At 49.2% G+C, this 21,397-nt stretch overlaps 2 protein-coding genes across 2 annotated transcripts in view; one reads left to right on the plus strand and one right to left on the minus strand.

Annotated features, from left to right (window-relative positions):
- The window catches only part of LOC149122084 (glutamate receptor ionotropic, delta-1-like), a 136,077-nt gene that overhangs the window by 58,730 nt on the left and 55,950 nt on the right, over positions 1–21,397 (minus strand). The gene's annotated exons all lie outside the window — the stretch shown is intronic.
- LOC100343955 (non-histone chromosomal protein HMG-14) lies at positions 18,847–20,001 on the plus strand. The gene is given in 2 exon segments (XM_089313749.1): positions 18,847–19,013; positions 19,016–20,001. Coding segments are annotated over 2 exon segments (303 nt in total). The 5' UTR covers positions 18,847–18,929; the 3' UTR covers positions 19,235–20,001.

The raw sequence follows: 21,397 nt of genomic DNA on the forward strand, positions 1-21,397 counted from the left end.
ATGACAGAATTTCCTTCTTTGAAAAGGTAGTAATACATTGTATGTGTGTATGTGTGTGTGCCTGTGTGTGTATAAAGTACCCTCATATACATAGGGACAAAACCATAGTATATGTAGGGAAGGTACCATCTCAGGTACCATCCACTAGGGATCTTGGAACTAACCCCTCTTCTGTGCTTTTGAAATGAAAAGATGCCCAAATTAAACAGGGGTAAAAAAAAAAAACCACCTCAAAGCACTTATGCATCGTATAATTGTACCATTATAAAAACTAACAACTAATAAATGTAAATAAATAAAAAAGTAGGAGGACTATGTTGGAAATAGCTATAAGAAGTCATTCCTTACAAATGTCATTTCTGTAAAATTTGCATTTTTTATTGCATCGTAAATAAAAATGGGACTTGAATGAGTTTAAAATCCTGCTGCCCACATACTGGTGTAGCTCCAGGCCTTGGGGACATGGCTCCATGCCCTCTCCTCCTCCCCATCCAGAGTTTCCTCCTGAGTCACCTTCCCAGTCTGTGAAGACCCGCTACAGTCTACTTCCAGGAGGCAGAGTGATCATGTCACTTCATCGTCCAAAATCCTCCAATGACTTCTGGTCTCAGAAGAGCATCCAAACCCTCCCTGGCCTGAGAGCTCCCATGTGGTGGAACCCCAATACCAGCACACTCACCACTCTGGCCTCCCTCATTTCCCACCAGGGGTATTTTGTAGTTCTGTTTTTCCCTTAGCTGCAGATTCCTAATTGCTTTTCTTTTTCAGTGTCTTGGGTCTCTAATCAAATGTCACCTTCTCCACGAGAGGCCTTTACTGACAGCCCTTTATAAATTATATGACAAAAATAAACACCACACAGCCTGACGTATGCTACTCTTTCATGCCGTTTCTCCCCCTAGAATGGGATGGAGGGGTTTCTTGGGATGTAAGGCTTTCAGTTCTGAAACCAGGAAGGTTCCAGCTAAATCAGGATAATTTGCTCCCTACCCACAACAGTGCCCGCACACAGCAGATGCTCTTATGAGCATGGGTTGTGTGTGTGAATCATGCAGTAGATACAAATGAGCTTCCTGTGTGCCTAGAAAGCAACCTGCTGGAAATTCTCAAAGTCCTCAAAGTCTTCATGCAGAGCCAACTAGTGTCCTTTCTGGCAATGGGTGGGAGGTGCCCGAATGGCAGAGGTGTGGCCTTGGGCTAAGAGACTCAGCACCGAATCATGTGGATCAGAACCAGCTCAGGAACGAATCAACAGGGGTCTCAAGAATCAAGCCCACTTCTTTGTGGGGTCCAATCAGGGTGTTGAAGCTTCACAGTCACGGGTCTGGTGGACATCAGCATCTATCAGCTGAGAGAATTCTCCCCAGATGCAGCCGCTGTCTGCTTCTCTGGATGCTGTTCTGCCTTTCCATGGGAGCCCTGTACCAGCATCCCCACAATGCCAAGACCATGGTCGGCTCCCAGCTCCTAACATCCAGAAATATTCGCTGCCACAAATCAATATAAAAGCAGGATGCACCATTAAACTTTAAGATATCGATACAGGAGCTCTTAATCCATTATGAGGCTGTCATAACTGACTGAGATGCAAATCAGAGGTGCAGCCTTTGGGAGAGGTCAAGGCACCTCCCCTGCCTCCTGGCACAGCCTGCATCCCCCTCAACTCCAGAGCAGTGGCCGAGACTTTCCTCTCCCGGCCAGAAAGTCACCATTCCCACCATGCCCCTGCCCTCTCCTCCTTCTTGGCAGAGGTCTGACTGAGCCCCGCTCCTCAATCCGTCTCCTGGCAGCCACTTGATGTGCTGGAGCAACGACATGACAGCACTAACTCACTAACTCCCAGACCCCAGACTAACACTTCTTGGGTATTGCTTCATTTAACCTTGGCAATAACCCTTTCACAAAGTTATTATCACTCCACCTCCCCTGACTTAAAGAGGAACAAGCCAAGGCTCAGCGATTAGGGGATTTATAGAAGGTGGAAGAAACAAGGAATAGAAGGGCAGCTATTTCCCACTCAGGATTGACGGAGACAAAATCTTGGACATGCCCAACTCCTCCGCTTCTGATCTGGCTCTTTGCTAATGTGCATGAGAAAGCAAAAGATGGAGACCCAGATGGAGTTCCAAGTTCCTGGCTTCAGCCTGACCCAGCCCTGGCCGTTGTGGTCATTTGGGGAATGACCCAATACATGGAAAATCTCCCCCCTCCCATGTTACTCTATTGATTAAATAAGTAAAAATCTTAAGAAAAACTGTGCTATATCAATGTCATCCTATAGTAACGCTAAGTAACCCAAAGCAAAGGAGGGGTGATTAACAAGTCCATGTAAAATTAACACAGACTGCAAACACAAGGTAGAGTTAAGCGGTCATGGGCACGTGATATAGAATGCATGCCAGCCTGCAGATGAAGCAGCTGGGGTATGGGCAGGAGGAGTGGATTTGTGGGCAAGGTGAAGCCAAGAGAAGACTTGAGGAGAAAAAGAGAAAATTGGCATGCAGTGGGCAGATATAAGATGCTCTGATCAAAGGTAGGTGTGTATCAGAGAGTGGAACATTCTAGCAACTACCAGTGGCTTAGGAAGAGGAGTAGTCACATAAACAACTAAGAAGCACAAGAATGGGAGCGAGCGACAACTGCCCATCAAACACTTACAAGACAGTGATAATGGAACTTTCATAGAAGTGCACAGATAATGGGGAAATGAGCTCTCAATGTTCCAGGATAATTACAAAGCCAGAGGACACCTGAGCTGAGCAGGTGGGCACATCCTACACTGCGGACATATCATGTGCTTTGAGGAACTCAGGGGCAGAGGACTGCACAGTGCAACCACATGCAGGCCTGGCTGTGTGCATGTGTGAGTGTGTGCCCGAGGGCTGCAGGACAAGAAGAGGAGGAGAAGGACAGAGGGGGGTATCACTGCAAGGCTGGGATGATCAGACCAGGGGATGTCATTTGCTATGATAAACTTCAAATAAATGGAGCAGCTGTGGGTTCTGCAGAGGTGGGATGGGGACCACATAGGCGGCAGATCTGCGCGGCAAGAGAAACCACGCAAAGCAGCTGATGCCGAGCTCACGGCACACAGGTCGTCTGTACTCCAGAGCTTGTTTCTAGTTCTGGGCAGTCAGCACTCACTGTGTGAGAGACTCGGGAACTTCCCGTGTGGGAAAGCTGTAGGGAAAACTCCAGCACACAGAAGCCTGTTACTGAACAGTGCAAAAGCAGCTGTAATTAAGTTTGAAGCTCCAATATGCTAGCCAGTTTTCAGAAAAATCACTGTAACAAGGACATAGTCGGGTGGAGACGCCAGGGAAGAGAGTTAGAGGAGAAAGGGATGTTGTATTATTAATGAGCTTTGAGTTCTGAGTATGGAAGGAGTCCCATTTTGTGCCGCTATTTGGCTTGGCTTATTCCAGCTTCAGAACCACCCTTGGAGATAAGTTAAGAGACTGGGCTTTGCAGAGCTGGTCCATGCCAGGGCCATGCTGGACTTGCTAAACATTTGCAGGTCTGCATCTTCAAGCTGCCAGAGAGACTGAGAGATCTCCCCAAACCAGCTGCCATTAGGGATGATGTCCCCACTGTGGACCGTTAAGCCACAGTTGGTTTTCCCTTGGACAAAAAGTTCTTGTGACACCATTAGCAATGCCAGGTACAGCCTCACCCCACCGGGAACCCCACAAGCCAATTGGCCTTGACTGGTGACAGACTGTCTACTGCTGGTTGCTGCACTCCCCGGGTGGGCATTGTCATGGGCATTACCTAGTGCCCACCTATGCCCTGAACAGAACAGCACTGTCCACAGCTGCAGACCTAGGGTGTTGGCAGGAAGGAGCATGATCTTGGTTTCATGTTCTCTGAGCTCATTACTCATCCCATTAACTTCTCAGGGTTTGGGCAAGACACCCAGTATGTCTACTTGTGTCCAACAATGGACTGCCTGATGGAAAGACAACGCCCGGCTAGGAAACACCAGATAAACCACTGGGGTAAAGCTGTTGGACAAGCAGACTAAAGGACCCTGCCACTGAGGAGGCACCAGACACAGCAGCCCCGGGAGGCAGTTTGTACAGCCTCAGAACTCTGAGAGTGGAACTGACGTCCCCCAGAATTGGAGATTCACACCCACCAACCCAGGACTTTGCAACTGGTCAGCACCAGAACCCAGCACAGAAGCAAGGCTGTTCTGGCTGCAAGATTTGACTCTGCACCTTGAATGGTTCCTTCCTGAGAAGCAGCAACAAGGTCTAGGTCATGTGTTAAATCATAGTGGGGTAGGCTCTGGCTTCCAGGAAGTGTCCAAGGAGCAGGGTAGGCATGGGGGTGCAGGGCAGGGTTCATCACTCGGATGCTGGAGGCAGATTGTGCTCTGGAATATCACCCTAGCATGTACTAGCTCTGTGACCTGCACACGCATCAGTGGCCTCATGGACACCACAGGGATCTTCATGGAATAGGTTAATTCAGGCGAAGTGCTGAGAACAGCACTAGCGCATGGGAAACACCCAAGGACCGTGCTCCACCATGAGCAACCTCATGGGGCTGGCATTCTGTGGTGTAACAGGTCAAGCGGCTGCCTGCAACACTGGCATCCCATATCACAGTGCCTATTGGAGTCCCAGCTGCTCCACTTCCAATCCAGTTCAATGCTAATGTGCCTGGGAAAGCAGTGGATGAGCGACCAATGCTTGGGTCCCTGCCACCCACATGGGAGACCCTGATGGAGTTCCTGGCTCCTGTCTTTGGCCTGGCCCATCACCAGCCTTTGTGGTCATTTGGGGAGTGAACCAGTGGATGGAAGATAATTCTTTCTCTCTCCCACCTGTCTCTGTTACTCTGCATCTCATATAAATAACTCTTAGCCTCAATAGCAAAAATTATTAAATGAGAGAATCATGCTATATTGTGGTCATGATGTCTGGTTGGGTCCAGGGGCAGCTGGTCTGGCTGTCACAGTGCATTTGTTTCGAATGTGTTTAGCCCAGATGTGTGATTTCCGGGTCTCCATAGGACCGGCACCTTCCCTGGTCTCAGACCAACACTGACATTCTTGGCCTGGCCCTGGCCATCTGGGACAAGAGGATCTGCCAGGTCTGCCCTCCTGTGAGATTTCATGAGTCTGTGGCTGGGCTGGAGCACAAAACCTTGTTTGAGATTCTTTCTTCAGACAAAGCAGCACTGTGGACTCTCCTCTGAAAGCCTGCATCTCATTTTCCTGTGTCTGCTGGTACCCAGAGCATCACAAGGAACAGACTCTTAACAATTAAAATCCAGTTTGTCTATACAGCAGGAGCCCCATCCCTGCAGACTGTAGGCAGCCACATCCCCAGTAGCAAGGGCCCAGGGGCCTTGTCATCGTCACACCATGGTCTCAGCCACACCAGGCTGAATGTGCCAAAGCAAATTAACCAACCCTCAAAGGCATCAGCTCGGAGGGCTGTCGGCTTCTCTGACTCCACAACATAGCACTGCCCCCATGGGCAGCTGTAGGCTGAAAAAATAATGCAGAACAAACCAGCAACAAAGCCAAAGCAAAGCCAACCCCTGCCTCAGTGGGGCAAGTGGGCTGTGCAGCAGGGAGGCTGGTGGTGAATTCTAGGTGGAAGCGGCTGCCAGGCTTCAAGAGAAATGAGAATTCCAAAGCAACCTTCAAAGCACTGCTCTTCACATGTGGTGCCCTGGGCCTGCTGTCCCTGCAGATCGCTGTGTCCACTAGAAGCAAGAGTCCACCTGGACGGTCCCCTTCCTGCCATGTTCACAGAGCATCCAGGCTAGGCAGGATGGACGCTGCCTCCCCACTGAGCATCCTGGGGTTCAGCGCCTGGAGCACCAGGATCAGGCTGCACCTGCATCTTTATGTCTAGATCCCAGGAGCCGCTTGGCCAATGCTGCATGATGATTGGAGTGGATGAAAGATGTATAAGCCACACATCCCTACTGCTTCAGCCCTGGTTTTCTCTCCTTTTCCTCCACTCTGGAGGCTTCTTGGTCAGGCACACAAACAGGGGTGATTACACCTGTCTATAAAGGCATTTCTGAAAATGTGACTTCATGGATCTGGCCAGATTGGAAAATGAACAGCAATAGGACCTGGGGGCAGTTGCCTGGAGGAGACCACGGGGTCGGAGAGGGCTTGGATGTGAGCATGGGACACTTTCGGGCCACGTGACCACAATGAAAGCAGCCAGGGAGCCAGCAAGTGGGCGGTGGGAGGTGGAGGACCATCTGAAGGGAGCCTATCTCTTGCCAGCCCCAGGCGCTATTTTCCCATTGCCCTGGCCAGACTCCTGCCATCCCCTGTGGCCCATGCTCATCAGGAACAGGTGTCTCTCTTCTCCCAAACCCAGTTAGAGGTGGTGTTCATGGGCAGCATTTTTTAAGCTTGGGACCTAACAGGAAAATGGAGCCACCCAGGACAGAGCTGCGTCTCATTGCAGGAGGCACAGCATCTTGCCACGTGGTTGCAGCAAGGTTCTCCATGGAGGGCAGTGATAGACTCTGACCATGACGCTGCCTACATGAGCCCATTACAACCCTCCAAGCACAACTCTCCACTCTTCCTGGGCTTGCCTGCACGTAGCCCACCAGCCACCTCTGTTCTTTATGTCCTGTCTCACTAAACCCTTCCGTTTCCCAAGACCACGATGCTTTCTCTTTCCTTCCCAAGTGTGACATGGAAAGCTTCTCCCTCCTAACCATGCCACCAACGCCTCACATTGCAGATCGTGGGCTGCAAATTGCTGCCTCCAAGATTCTGTTGAAGACATTCCCCACTGTGAGCTGAACGGCAGCCTTCCAAATACAAGTGCTGGGACAGGCATCTGGTGCAGTGGCTTAAGTTGCCACTTGGTTTTTGTCCTGGCTGCTCCACTTCTGATCCAGCTTACTGCTAACACACGTCCTGAGAGACAGCAGCTGGTGACTCAAGTAGTATGCTGGCCACCACACAGTGACTTGGGTGACATTCTGGGCTCCCGGCTTCAGTCTGGCCCAGCCCTGGCTGTTGTGGTCATGTAGAGAACGCACCAGCAGATGGAAGGTCTCACTGTGTCTGTCCCTCTTTTCTCAAAGACAATGAAAATAAATATTTTTTTAAAAAAAGGTTTATTCATTTATTTGAAAGGCAGAGTTACACACAGAGAGAAAGAGAGGCAGAGAGAAAGAAAGTCTTCCATCTGCTGGTTCACTCCTCAGTTGGCCCCAATGGCCAGAGTTGTACCGATCCAAAGCCAGGAGACAGGAGCTTCCTCTGGGTCTCCCATGTGGATGCAGGGCCCAAAGACTTGGGCCATCTTCTACTGCTTTCCCAGGCCATAGCAGAGCACTGGATCGGAAGTGGAGCAGCCAGGTCTGGATGCCGGCACTGCAGGTGGTGGCTTTACCCACTATGCCAGTAAATGCATTTTCAAAATAGACACACTGGACTTCCATCCCCCAGTGTTTATGAGTGTGCTGCAACAGAGGTAAGTGAGGTCATCATGAGGGCTGCACTCCATCATAACCAGCACCCTCGGATGGAGGAGAAATTCAGACACAGATGTTGCACAGGGAGAATGACACATGAAAATGAAGGCAGACGTCAGGGTAATGCATGGGCAACCAAGGGAGGCCAAAGATCACCAACAACCACCTTAGAAGCTAGGGAGAGACAAGAACAGGCTCTCCCTCACAGTTTCCAGAGGGAACTGCTAACTTCTTGATCTCTGACATCCAGAACGGTTGAGACAATACGTTTCTGTTGTCCCAGCTGCCAAGTGGAGCTGGTACAGCCTCCATGTGCTCTGACAATCAGACTTCCCTCGTCACAGCACAGGTCTTGTCACACTGCATCCATTCACTCACCCGCCTGCTCCTCTCCCTTGCCAACCGCCACTCCAGGGAGGTGCACACGTGCCTTCTCTATCACCCTCTCATCTCCAGAGCCTGACACAATGCTGTGGTCACAGGGACAAGTGATCTTTTTGCTGTAGGTGGGAGGGAGGGAAGGAGGAATGGAGGGAGAAAGGAATGGAGGGAGGGAAGAATGGAAGGGAGGGATCTGGGGCTGGTGCCATGGCACAGTAAGTTAATCCTCCGCCTGTGGTGCTGGCATCCCTTACAGGCACTGGTTCTAGTCCCAGCTGCTCCTCTTCCAGTCCAGCTCTCTGCTAAGGCCTGGGAAAGCAGTAGAAGATGGCCCAAGTGCTTGGGCCCCTGCACCTGCATGGGAGACCAGGAAGAAGCACCTGTCTCCTGGCTTCGTATCAGCACAGTTCCGGCCGTTGCGGCCATTTGGGGAGTGAGCCAATGGAAGGAAGACCTCTCTCTCTGTCTCTCCCTCTCACTGTCTGTAACTCTACCTGTCAAATAAATAAATAAAAATCTTTAAGAAAAAAAAAGGAAGGGAAGGATAGAGGTGGGGAAGGAAGGAAGGAAGCAGAGAAGAGGAACAAGGTAGGAAGGAAGGGAGACTAACCCTAATTATGGGCAACTCTTGCAGTATGCTCACTGTGTTGGTCATGAGCTGATGTTACTGCAGTACTCTCACCCAATGCATTCTCAGTCCCATCCAGGTACATACGTGCTCAGTGACTGCCTGAGGGCTGGGCAACTGACAGATGAGTTGTTAATCCACAAGCAGACGACTCCTGGAACGTAAGAGGCATGGCGTGATTTCTTTCCCGGCGCTGTGCTCCTTGGAAGGACCATGCCACGTGACAATTGAGGAGCAGCAGAAATGGAATGAATGCAGAGATGTTGAGCAGCCTGGGAGGGAGCTCCTCACTGGGGTCACAAGATCACAATCTCTTTGTGCCGCCAGTCTAAGAGTCAACATGGAAGAGCCTCCCATGAGAGGAGTCGCATGGTGAATGGCTGCTAACTGTTAGGTACTGTGTAAAATCTTCAGGAGGTCCAAGAGAGGCAAGTGCCCTAGGAGGAAGCCAAGGCATGTGGGGCAGGTGGCCAGAGTGTTGTCCTGTCACAGGTAAGGGTGTGAGTGATGGAGGCTCTTCTCGGAGAACCACAGCATGGCTTTTAGGCTAACCTCACATCTCAGTCTTCACAATGGCTGCTTTCAGGCTTTCACCTTTTGTAAAGGGAATGTATCCATGTCTCATTATTCTGCATGGCTTGATGAAGCATTTTCAAAGTCCCAGCAACCCCAGCTGTACATGGGAACCCAAGCTCTGAGCTCAGCCCCTCTGCTGGGAGCCAAGCTGGAAGCCATGGCCATGGGTACCTTCCAAGTGGTGGCAGCGATGATATTAGAATTTGAGACCCTATTTCCCCTAAAGGACAGGAGATCCAGGAGGGCACAATAGGGGTCCTCTCGACTTGAGACTTTCTTCTTAACTTTTCAACGTGACTTTCATTAAGCAATGTATGGTACTGTAAAGCAATTACTTTGATGCAAACAAGCGTACATTTGAATCCAAGCTCTGCTACAAACCAGTTTCCTCATCTGCAGTAAAAGGTCAGTAAGTTAAAACTCAGTAAAAATTAAATGGTGTAATTTATGGAAAGCACTCAGGCAGTTGCTAGCAAGTAATTGTATCATAAACACAGTATATACCTAAGTACTTCAAGAACTCCATGGAAAAAATGGAATTCAAAGATAATTTTATTTTGCTGCAAGAAAGTTTTGAATCCATGCATATCGGGAGCGTGAGGGGGTCTTCAAAATGTTCGTGGAAAACTCATTGTGGAAAAAGTTTGCATGCATTTCAAAAATTCTGCACCAAGATTTCTTTAATTCCATTTTCCCAGGAACATTTTGAAGTACCCTTGTATATGGATATATGGTATATTATAAAATACAGTAAAATAATATTCATTCCTCAGCAAATGGTACTCACTGTTTATGCCATTTTTGTAATTATTACTAGTGCTGCTGGGGTGGCTTTCTGGCAATTTCCTGTACAGAGAAATGAGCATGACTGATCTTTCTCTATTGGGCCAGTGCTCTCCACTTTCCCTTTCTAGAGAAGCAAACCCCAGCAGCCCCAGGGTCACTCATGGACAGTGGCCAGCGCTGGTGCTCGGTCAGTGACACTCAGCTCTAGAGCTCCCTAAAGCACCACCCCGACCCAACATTCATACTTCTTCCTGCCTTTGCTCACGACACTAAAAGGTTAACATGGTAATTAAAGCATGGGGTCCTAATTCTTATGATATTAATTAAAGTGAAAGCTGCAGATGGTGTTTAATAACAACTTAGTCCCAGAAGGTTCCAGGCACTTTACCTAAATCAAACATATCATAAAGTTGGCATGAGAATCACAGAACCTGGCCCTGCCACATCTGGCCAGGGACACACATTTTCATCGACAGTGAAAGCAACAAGCCATCTCTATTCCTGATGCAGATGTGGCCTGAGACGGCTTTGGTGTGATCCCACCCCACCCGCTCTAGGAGCCAAAAATAAAGGCGTATTGATTGCAAAAGATTAATAACAGAGCTTGAGAAGGAAAATGGTGCAAAACACCTTTTTCTCTCCTTTCGTGATATAAATGCTTGCCGCCCCTACAACCTAATTTTGTCACCCAGCACATGGGAGTATATTAATTAAAGTGACACCAAGGACAGGAAAATCTGAGCTCTTGGGGTGATGACGGGAAATACATAAATATGCATCTCCACGCTGCCTCAGGAAGGGAGGCGCGTTGCCAGGCAAGATCGGCGTAACTCCACCAAGGGCAGGGTGCAGAGGGGCCTGCGAAGCTCACCCTTGGAGGTCAAGGCTCTGGTTCTGGCCAATGCACACAAAATGCAAGCAAGGAAGCTGGACAAAGAGCAATTTGCTGATGGCCCACCTCTTTTGTAAAGAACTGGACCATCCCTTGTGTAAGTGTCCCCCGATTGGGGCTAGTGTTTAATGAATATGTGTTATGCACTCTACTTTCAGAATACAGATCATCCCTGACTTAGGGTGTGACTTAATGCTCTTTTGACTTCACGATGGTATGGAAATGACACGCGTTCTGTAGAAACCGTACTTCAGTTTTGAAATGTGGGATCTTTCCTTGGGCTCGCTGTGTGCAGTCCAATCTCATGATGCCAGGGGGCAGCAGAGGGAGCAGCACCCAGCCAGGCCCACGGACACAGGGGAAATGACCTGGACACTCTGCAGGGTGCTGTGTTGCTATCTTGTGATTTCAGGAGGTTAGAGCCATCCCGTGCATTTCTGAACTTGGGCATTTTCAGCTTACACTGGGTTTCCCAGGATGTAAGGTCATCATAAGCCGAGCAGCACCTCTGCATGGGGAGAAAATGGTGCCATTTCATAGCAGAGGAAACTGAAGTCCAACATGGTTAGTTAATGGCTCAGCAGGAACCCAAAACCAGTTCTGATTAAAAGTCCTCCTCTATATTGCTCTGATAAAAAGGAGGCTTGGGACACCCAGGTAGAACCAGTAGTGTTTCCCATGGTGCCAGGCCTGGAGCAGATTGGGGACCTCCCTCCAGGGTCCGTGCTGACCCTCAGCCAGGGGCAGGGCCAGGCACTGGCAATCCCCGGTGAAGACGAGATTTCACTGAGGCTGACTTGTAAGTCTAAGGCGCCAGTGGATGATTTTGGAGATGTTCATGTTTGCCTGGTTGTATGTAGGTCAATTTCACTGTGATCAATAAATCAATCTCAGCAGCCAACTGCGCGGCTATGTGCCCTGATTTCAGCTAACACATGGGATGTGACTTCAGCTCGCCTTAGCTTCCTCGCGGTCATTACCTATCGGCATCTCTGCCTGGACATCCGTGGGCATCTAGCATTTGCCTGGACCCAAGTGGACCGTGCTGCCCTCCCCACACTGGCTCCTCACTTATATGCCAGGTCTGGCACCACCGCCCACTCAGTGCCCCGAATCAGGACCCCGGCTGCTCTGCCTGTTCTCTCCTTTGTCTTTCTCCTGTGTGCCATCCTCTGACAGGTGCGACCAAGTACACACACCCCAGGCTTTCTCAGATCCGCCTTCTCCAGCACCAGTGCTACCGCCCTAGCTCAGGCAAACCCCGAGCACATTCATCAGGTAGTCATGAAAGACTGCTAAGCAGAGGCAGAGAGGAGCAGGCTCTTGGAGAAGAGCTGAGCCTCATGAACAGCGGGCAAGTGGGCTGACCCATCTTCCCTGCTCCTGGTGCTACCACAGAGACAACGTGACCATGGGATCAGTGTGGCTGAGCTGGGTATAAAACAACACCCACATTTAGCTCCTGGGAGGCCTGTCTGCCTCTGCTTCCTCTGTGGTATGCTGGGCTTCCTGGGAGAACTCTCCTTAGCAGCCTCTGTGATGGCTAGCTTGGGACAGAGCAAGCATGCTATTATGCAGCAACTTCTTCCTTACCCAGAGCCATATATATCAAACACATGCACATACATTATGTCTCTGGTTTGCCCACTTGCTCCCCTAATAAACTGCATCTGACACAAAAGGAGGAAAGATGAATAAGAGGAGATTATTAGGGAGGACTTGCTGCATGGGGAGCACTGCTCTGAGCATTCACAGAACAACCTAGCTAAAACCTATTATTATTCTCGATCTACAGAAGAGAACTCTGGAGCCCAGAAGGTTAATTAATTTGTCCAGTGTGACACGTCCATTCGCTACTGGGTCCAGGCTCTGAGCTCAGGCAATCTGCCTTCCGAGCACGCATGCTCTCCTCACCTGTGCCAATGCTATAAGCTCAGGAAGATGCCAACCATTCTGTCTTCTTCCCCTGTGTGGCCCAGAACTGAGTGTAGCACCTGACACTTGGTAGGATGTCAACAATGACACGGGGAGTAAAGGGTGGCTGACCGCACATGTGTCACTGCTGGAAATTGGTCCTGGGCTCAGCAGTGCTCCGTTCCTGGCCGTGTTGTCACATGGGCTTCCCTCTCCCCCAGCAGGAAGTGGCTCCTCCTCCTTCCCTGCTTCTCCCTCAATTCAGGCAGAGCCAGCGCTCTTACCAGGAAGGTGGCTAGCTTCCCCACCACCTCCCTAGCCCCATGCAAGGGCCAACCAGGCAGAGACGACCCGCCATCTCGCCCTCTGAGTTCTCCCCATGTTCAGAGGAAGCTTCCTCCCCAACCCTGGCCACTGTGTCGTGACCACATTATTCTAAGTTAATGCACATTAGTGGTGTGAGGGCATCAGGAATGCCAGCCACACAGCTGTCACACACAGGAGCTGGGGAAACCCTCCCTGGGAGAGCAACAGCTCAGCACAGCTCTTCTGGGTCAGAGAGAGAGAGAGAGAGAGAATCCTGTAAAAGACCACAATGCACAATGAGGGCCAGGCAGAGTGTCTGTGTGTGAACAAGAGTGTGAGGCTGTGACACCGTGTGTGTGTGTGTATGTGTGTGTGTGCAGGTCCCCACCTCTGAGCTGGGGGGTCAGTGGGCTAATGCATATCCTCTTGGTGTAGAGCTCCGAGACAGAAGGAGGAAAAATGCACTCATTCTTTACCCAACAAGAGAAGCCACTTAGGAGATCTCACACAGAAGCTACTGTGTGAGAGCAGAGTCGGTGCTGAGTCACAGATAAACTCACAAATTGTCAGAACAAGGAGGCAGGGTTGGAAATCTTGTAAAATCCCTTCCCTTCACAGAATGAGATAGTGAAGTCAGAGAGGATAGTGAGTTTCCAGGGACACACAGCTGCTGAAGACTCTCTGCCCATTGAAATGCAGAGAGAGAGATACAGAGACAGAGACAGAGAGAGAATGAGAGATTGATCTTCCATCCACTGGTTCACTCCCTAAATGGCCACAATAGCTGGAGCTGGGCTAGGCTGAAGCCAGGTGCCAGGAGCTTCATCTGGGTCTCCCATGCGGATGCAAGGGCCCAAGCATTTGGGCCATCCTCTGTTGCTTTCCCAGGTGTATTAGCAGAGAACTGGATCAGAAATGGAGCAGCTGGGACTTGAACAGGCACTCCAATAGCGGATGCTGGCATTACAGGGGTTACAAAACAAAACTGGCCCTGTCAGTGGGATTTCTGAGGGCTTCTTCACAAACCCAGAGTATAAGGGGTCTCCAGAAAGCACAGATCCCCAGTTTGCACTAGAACAAACCTTGAATCTTTTCCTTTCCATATTGAAGGAATATCACTCCCCAACAGAGGGAGAAGCTTCAGGGAAAAAAAGCCAGAAACAAAATATCAGAAGTTTAACAAGGGACTTAAGGAGCAGAGAACATTAAAGAACAGCCTCCAGGGTCCACAAGGACCAAGGGGAAGACACTGAGAACATGGGAAACACAAGGGAGTGCCTTGAAGCCCCCCGAGGTCCTGCGTCTGTGCCCCCTGCTCAGGGCCAGCAGGTGCATCCTCCCCCTCAGCTCATGGGGTCCCTTATCTTGCTGAGTCACTAGACTACGCAGACTGCTACCTCCTGGCAATTTCCCTGTCCCCGCTTCCCCATCTCAAGGCTGCACTCTCTCTCTCTGGTTCCTTCCTCCATCTGCCTGGGCCTCCTCCCACCCCTCACATTGGATTTCCTGCAAGAATACCATCGCTCAACCCTCTTCTTCCCAAACCAGCTCACCGTCTGACTGCCGTATTTCCTCTCCAGCCTCTGACACACTGGGCTTTTCTACATCTTGGTCCACTGCCTGGTGCTATCAGAGCATACCGGAAACGGGAAAACTTACAAAGGAAAGAGGCTTAACTGAACTTGAGCTTCAGGCAGGAGAAAGTCCAACAATGAGTGACCACATCTGCTCAGCTCATGGCACAAAGCAGAAGGGAAGCACTTGCATGTGGAAGAGAGGGACAAAGAAGTGGGTCCCCCACCCTGAGAACTAATGCAGTCTCATGGGAAAGACATTAAGGTCCCCAACCCTGAGAACTAATCCAGTCTCATGGGAAAGACACTAAGGACCTCACTCTTCCAGCACCGGCAGGTGGTTTCAACATGAATTTTTATGGAGAAAACCTCACTTGTACCATAGCTTCTGCTTTGTTTAAAATCAGAATTTTATGGCCAATGCTTCCCCCTCATTTTTAGGGAAGGAGAAACGATGCCAACCACCACCCTTTTAACTCAATCTTTTTGTCACCTGTCTGTTGTAGAAGCCTCCTCCTGGGCTTCCAGTATTTCAATCTCTCTCTGCTCTTTCCAAGCCAATAACTCTTTGTATATCAGTCTTCTTAACTGATAGATCTGGTTTTTTTTTTTTTCACAGACTGTACCTATGTTAAAAATTGTCTGTTCTTCTTTCCTTCCTTTCACTACATGCCCTAGTTGCCACACCTGTCCAGGTTCAAGGATGACTACCTTTGAGCCTCCTTCTGTCCACTTTTGCAACAGGATGTGTGTGTTTGCCCTTCCCTCTGGGCTTCCTCTCTGGCTCATGAGCTGTGACTTGGCCTGGAGTTACAAAGCTGCTGTCCAGTTGGCTTGCCCTTTGAATTCACTAGGGGATGAGCTATGCATCTCTAGCTGGTGGTGCACATCACTCCAAAAGCAGGTACCCAGGAAATGTAAGTGAAGGAGAGATCAGATAGATGCACGGCTTCCATATCTCCCTCTGCATAGTTCAAAGTTCATGAAAGATAAATGAGAAAAGTCCTATTTTTGAGCGAATGGGTTATAAAAGCTCAGATGGCGTATCCCACATGGCATTTTAGAATATTCCAGGAATCATCACATAAATCATATGGATTGATTAAGGTAAGTGTCCTAAAAAATCAACTGCAATTAATTCCCCCATTTAAAAGATGAGCTAGGGGGCTGGCACTTTGGCATAGCAAGCTAAGCCCCAGCCTGCAGTACTGGAATCCCATACATATGCTGGTTCAAGTCCTGAATGCTCCACTTCCAAGCCTGAGAAAGCAGCAGAAGATGGCCCAAGTCTCTGGGCCCCTGTACTCACGGGGGAGACCCAGATGAAGCTGCTGGTTTCTGATTTTAGACTGATGCAGCCCTGGTTGTTGTGGCCATTTGGGGAATGAACCACTGGATGGAAGAATTTTCTCTGTCTCTCCTCCAATTCTACCTTTCAACTAAATAAATAAATCTTAAAAAAAAAAAAAAGACGAGCAAACAGACCCTGAGAAGTTGAAGATCACAGAGCTAAAATTTTGTGGAACTGCATAGCCAGTTACCATAGAAAAGTTAAAAGTGATCACTGTAGGGTTTTATAATTGCTACCTAAATCCATTCATAGCAAGGTCAGATGGATTACCTGCCTCTGACACCCCCAGTGTATGCTAATGGGAGGCTCATTAACTATTAATGCAAATCCTAATCAAAGACATATTAGGTCCCTTATCCCAGGAGGAGATAAATGTAGGACAAACCCTGGGCCTGACGCTCAGACACACAGAATTGTTCTGCCTAATGCGCTGAAATGTTCCATTGGAGCCTATTGAAAATTATATTTTAGAGCTCATTTTGGGATCATGTTCAATGTACTATCGATGACTTTACAACTGTTTCAGAGGAGATAAGGGACCATACTTCAGGCTCAATGCTGTTTGTGTCATTACATCTTAGGAAAACTGGCCAGATAAAAGAGACTCCTATTCCCAGCCACAGTTTCAGAAACTATTCACTCTGAGGCCTAGAAGTGGAATGATGGTGTCTTCCTGAGGGCAGCACATGCCTGAGAGCCAGGACTAGGAGGGAGTGAGGGGAAACTTCAGAGCCAGCAACTGACCCTGCAGAGAAAGCCTGAAAGCCAAGTGGCCTCTCCCTGTCCCCCATCCTCTGCATCTGCCCCAGCTTCTCCCAGGCTAAGGGAAAAGGATGATACAGGAAGAGCTCAGACACAGAGCAGGGACTTGGGATAAGGGTTGTTGGGAAAGGCTGCTTGGAGGAGTGGCATTGTCCCTATGTCACGTGGAGAGTCCCCTGACCCCATATGCATACCATGCCTGATGTTCCTTAGGGGCGACATCTGAGGCAATGACAAAGAAAGTTAATTACAGTGTGTGTGTGTCATGGAGAATGAGCCCCCACTGCCCGCCTCATCTTTATCTCTCCCAAACAGAGGCAGACCACAAGCACAGTGAGTTCAATGGCAAACTCCAGGGACCGGAAGGACAGTGTCCCTCAGTGTCTGGTGGGACCCTTGCTATAAAGTCACGTCCAAGCCTGGTGTGATATCAATCCTCACAGGCAGAACTGGTCAGATTTAGTGTGCTTACAAGAGGGATACTCTTGGTTCTTGACCTACTGGGCAAAGCCAGAGGCCAGCGTGGGGTCCATGTCGGGGGACCACGGGGAGGTGCAATTAAGTGTCCAGTGACCCTGTGAGGGCTGGGACCTGCCTGTGAAGTCATGACTGAGATTTGAAGATCCACAGTTGGGCCCTGGTTTCTAAACCCTTGGCTTGGTCAAAGGGCAACAGACAAATTCTGCCTCCTCTTTTGCCCGTGCTGTTTCCACTACAAAGTCTGTGCAATGCCTCCAAGGATCTGATCTGCAGGTTTCCTGTGGCAGCAAAGAACACAGTTATGACCTGAGTCCCTGTTCATGGGAGGGAGGTCACCCAGAACTGTCGCAGACATGGCTGGTGCATGGCCTAGAACCCTGTGTGCAAGATGTGCTCATCCCTCCCATGCAGGTCAGCTGCAAACAGCACAAGAGGGTTGCCTTCCACCGAGGGAAGCTGCCTCCCCTGGAGATGCAGTGCGAGAGGCAGCCCCTCTGCCTAAGGCAGATCTACATCCGTGGGGAAACCTGCCCTCCAGAACTCTGCTCTATTGGGGTTGGCTGGAGCTTGTTTCCAGCTGACACCACACTCTTGCTTAAAATCTTCCCCTGCCTTGCTCTGTGTCCCTCATCCTGCTTCACTGGAAATGCCCCTTCCACCCATAAGCCATTTGTGCAAGATTTCCCAGCTCAGGCTCTGCTCCTAAGGGTTCCCAATTTGAGGCCAGAAAGTCTGGAGCTTCTTGTCACAGTGGAGCTGCAGCTTCTGACGAGCCACTCCCAGTACCTAGCCTGCAGGTCCCAGAAAGCTGTGGGGTGTGGCGCTGAGCTCATTGTAAGCACCCTTGACGTCCCAAAGGTCTGACTTGATGCCTAAAGCTGCACGTCACCTACAGTCTTTGCACGCCTGCTTTTCCATCCCCCTCAAGTCCTCAGGAGCCAGGCTTTGCAAGGACAATTAACTTCCCTTGCTCATCAGATTCAAACACAATTAGTCACTGGGTTTGCCATTAGTTAATGGCAGGCACAGTTATCAGAACCATCATTTTTCTGTTTTGAGAAGGAATAAAGTAAAGAAGGCCTGGGAGAACACTTGATCCTCAGGAGGTATTGTTTGCAGATGAGCAGAGACACCCATTTGTCAGGCCCTGAGTCTGTGGCACATTCTAAGCAGCCCATGATGATGACTTTAGACTGTGGTGTCCTCTGATAGACTCAGACTCAGGAACACAGCCCACCTCTTCAGTGCTAAGCCTGGAATTTATTTCTGAATCTAAATATTAAATGCCAAAGTGTTCATCATCATCAGAAAAACAGGACAAGTGGGACTAGGATAGGGCTAGTGGATTAAGCCACAGTTTGTAACGTCAACATTCCCATACCACAGGGCTGGTTTGAGTCCTAGCTGCTCCACTTTTTCTCCAGGTCCCTGCTAACGTGCCTGGGAAAGCAGTGAAAGATGGTCCAAGTGCATGGGTCCCTGCCACCCATGTGGGAGAGACTAGGAGGGCGTACCAGGCTGCCAGCTTCAGCCTGGCCCAGCCCCATCCATTGTGGCTGCTTAGAGAGTGAAACAACAGATGGAAAATTCTCTCTGTGTGTGCCACTCAGCCTTTCAAATCAATTATCAATCAACCAATCAACCAATCTTTGCACCTAAACCAGAGCACCATTTGAAAACAAAATTAGGGGTCCCAGCAGCTCTGGCGGCGGGAGCCGCGGCAGCTGCAAGGCAGCCCAGCTCTGCGAAGGCTCTCGGCGCGCCGCGGCCCGCAGGCACCAGGCATGCGCCCTCCGCACCGCCAGGATGCCCAAGAGGAAGGTCAGCTCTGCCGAGGGGGCGGCCAAGGAGGAGCCCAAGAGGCGGTCGGCGCGCTTGTCGGCGAAGCCGGCCCCGCGAAGGTGGAAGCGAAGCCCAAGAAGGCTGCTGGGAAGGATAAGTCATCAGACAAGAAAGTGCAAGCAAAGGGGAAGAGAGGAGCAAAGGGAAAACAGGCCGAGGTGGCTAACCAAGAAGCTAAAGAAGACTTGCCTGCAGAAAATGGAGAAACGAAAAACGAGGAGAGTCCAGCCTCTGATGAAGCAGAAGAGAAAGAAACCAAGTCCGATTAATACCATACACCATGTGTTATCAGTGGTCCCTGTCTCCCTTCTTGTACAATCCAGAGGAATATTTTTATCAACTATTTTGTAAATGCAAGTTTTTTAGTAGCTCTAGAAACATTTTTAAGAAGGAGGGAAGCCCACCTCATTCCATTTTTTAAGTGTAAATGATTTTTTTTTTAAGAGGTGAAATCATTTGCTGGTTGTTTATTTTTTGGTACAACCAGAAAATAGTGGCATATTGAATTCTGGGAGGCTTTGACTGTCTTGGGTGTCAGCTTAACATTCCATAGGTGGGGGTGGTTTTTATATCTTACAGTACAGCGCATACTAAATGGCAATTTGGAGTCTCAATTGTGCATTTAATCTGTCTTGAATATTTTCAGTTACTTCTCCCATGTTTTGTAGAATTGTTTCCTACAGAAAACCACTCCTTGTTCTGTCAGAACCATGTGCACTCTGTAACATCTTTGGTTGTGGTAGTCCAGTTTTCCTAATGATTTTGTTAATGTGCCATGAAAGATTGAAAATTTGAGTGTCGTGTATATGCTATTATATTGTGAATGGGTGGGATTTATGTAACAGCAACATTTGAAGATACTTGTACTTGATAGCCTCTTAAGGAAGAGTTGCCTCCAAATTTGAAGCTGGAAAGTCACTGGAATAACTTAAAAAAAGAATGACAATTCATGGCTTTTTAGATTTTTGGTACGTATGTTAAGAATTGTGTACAAATTAAAATGTGTGTGCTGATTCTCAACACCAATAAAATCTCAATTATGAAAAAAAAAAAAACAAAATTAGACAGGGGCAAGTAAGTTTTAAATAAGACCAGAGTCCGAATGAGCTGGCTGTAGGCAGGCTGAGATTGCCCCAGTCAGCATGCTTAGCCCAGGGTGACCTGAGAGCAGAGGGAAGAGCCAAGGCATGAGTCATCCTTGTGATTCCATTGAGGAAGAAAGTCAGGCTAGGGGCTCAGTAGTTTCCTGGCACTGGAAATTGAAGGGTGGGCGTTTAACCTAGCTGCTAAGACACTGGTTGAGATACCCACATTCACTACCCGAGTAGCTAGGTTCCCTTCCTGGCTCCAGCTCCGGTTTAGATTCCTGTTAATGCAGACCCTGGTGGGCAGCAGTGATAGACTGAGTAGCTGGATTTCCGCTGTACACGTGGGAGATCTGAATTGAGCTCCCAGCTCCCAACTTGGGCCCAGCCCAGCCCAGGCCACTGAGCATTTATGGACTGAACCACAGAATGGGAGTTTTCTATTGCTGTTTGTCTCTTGGTCTCAAAAAGCAATTTGGGAAAAAAAGCACAGAATTGGGAATTGAGAAGTGGGAAGGAAAAGAGACACAGTCATTTTAATAGAAGACCCATCATGTGCTGGATGCATGCGCATAGTTGTCTATTTTCATAATTTTCAATGCCTGGTTGATATTTCTCTCTCTAGGAGCCAAAGGTAGCAATGACAAGAAGATACACACCCACATCAGCCAATTATAAAAGTTTATGTGATTCTCACCCCTCCTCTCAACGTTTTATTTTCAATACTTTTCTAGAATCTTAGCTGGATGGGACCTTACATGGAGACTTGGCATCTTTGGTCTCTGCAAGATAGGAGTGAGTAGGAGCTGTTAGGAGCTGTGAATGAAAAGTCAAATGTAGGGTTAAAGAAACTGTGGAGACCACTCCAGGGAAAGGAGACCACAACAGGGAAAGAAGGACATGGTGCATTCGTTACTGAAGAGATCAGAGAGCAATGAGCACATGGGGACAAAAACTCGAGCAGCTAGAGAGAGGGCTGGTGCTGGAGTCTCCCCCAGACTCCCAGAATGTACTCAAATCTACAGAAGAATGAACTCAATCACAATACACGCAAGCAGGATGCCAGTTCTTATCCCTTAGTGATTTGGCACTCAATGGCCAAGAGCCCCATTTCCTTACTCTAAGCACTGCACCCCCCACCCTTGACATCCAAACTCTAAATTGGCCCAAGTTGAAACAGGGCCTAGGGTTTGGCTTCCTGGGAAAACGTCAGGTCATCATGAGCCTTTCATTGGAGGTCTCAGAGCCCCACTGGGTGCCAAGAGGAACGATCATCCTTCTACTCGTCAGGGCACTCCAGGAGAAAACCTTGTCTGTGATGTGGGCAAAGAAGGTCTTCTTCTCGGT

Source organism: Oryctolagus cuniculus, chromosome 15, assembly GCF_051225735.1.
Source record: "Oryctolagus cuniculus isolate XC-2025 breed Fujian yellow rabbit chromosome 15, ASM5122573v1, whole genome shotgun sequence".
NCBI classification, from domain to species: domain Eukaryota; kingdom Metazoa; phylum Chordata; class Mammalia; order Lagomorpha; family Leporidae; genus Oryctolagus; species Oryctolagus cuniculus.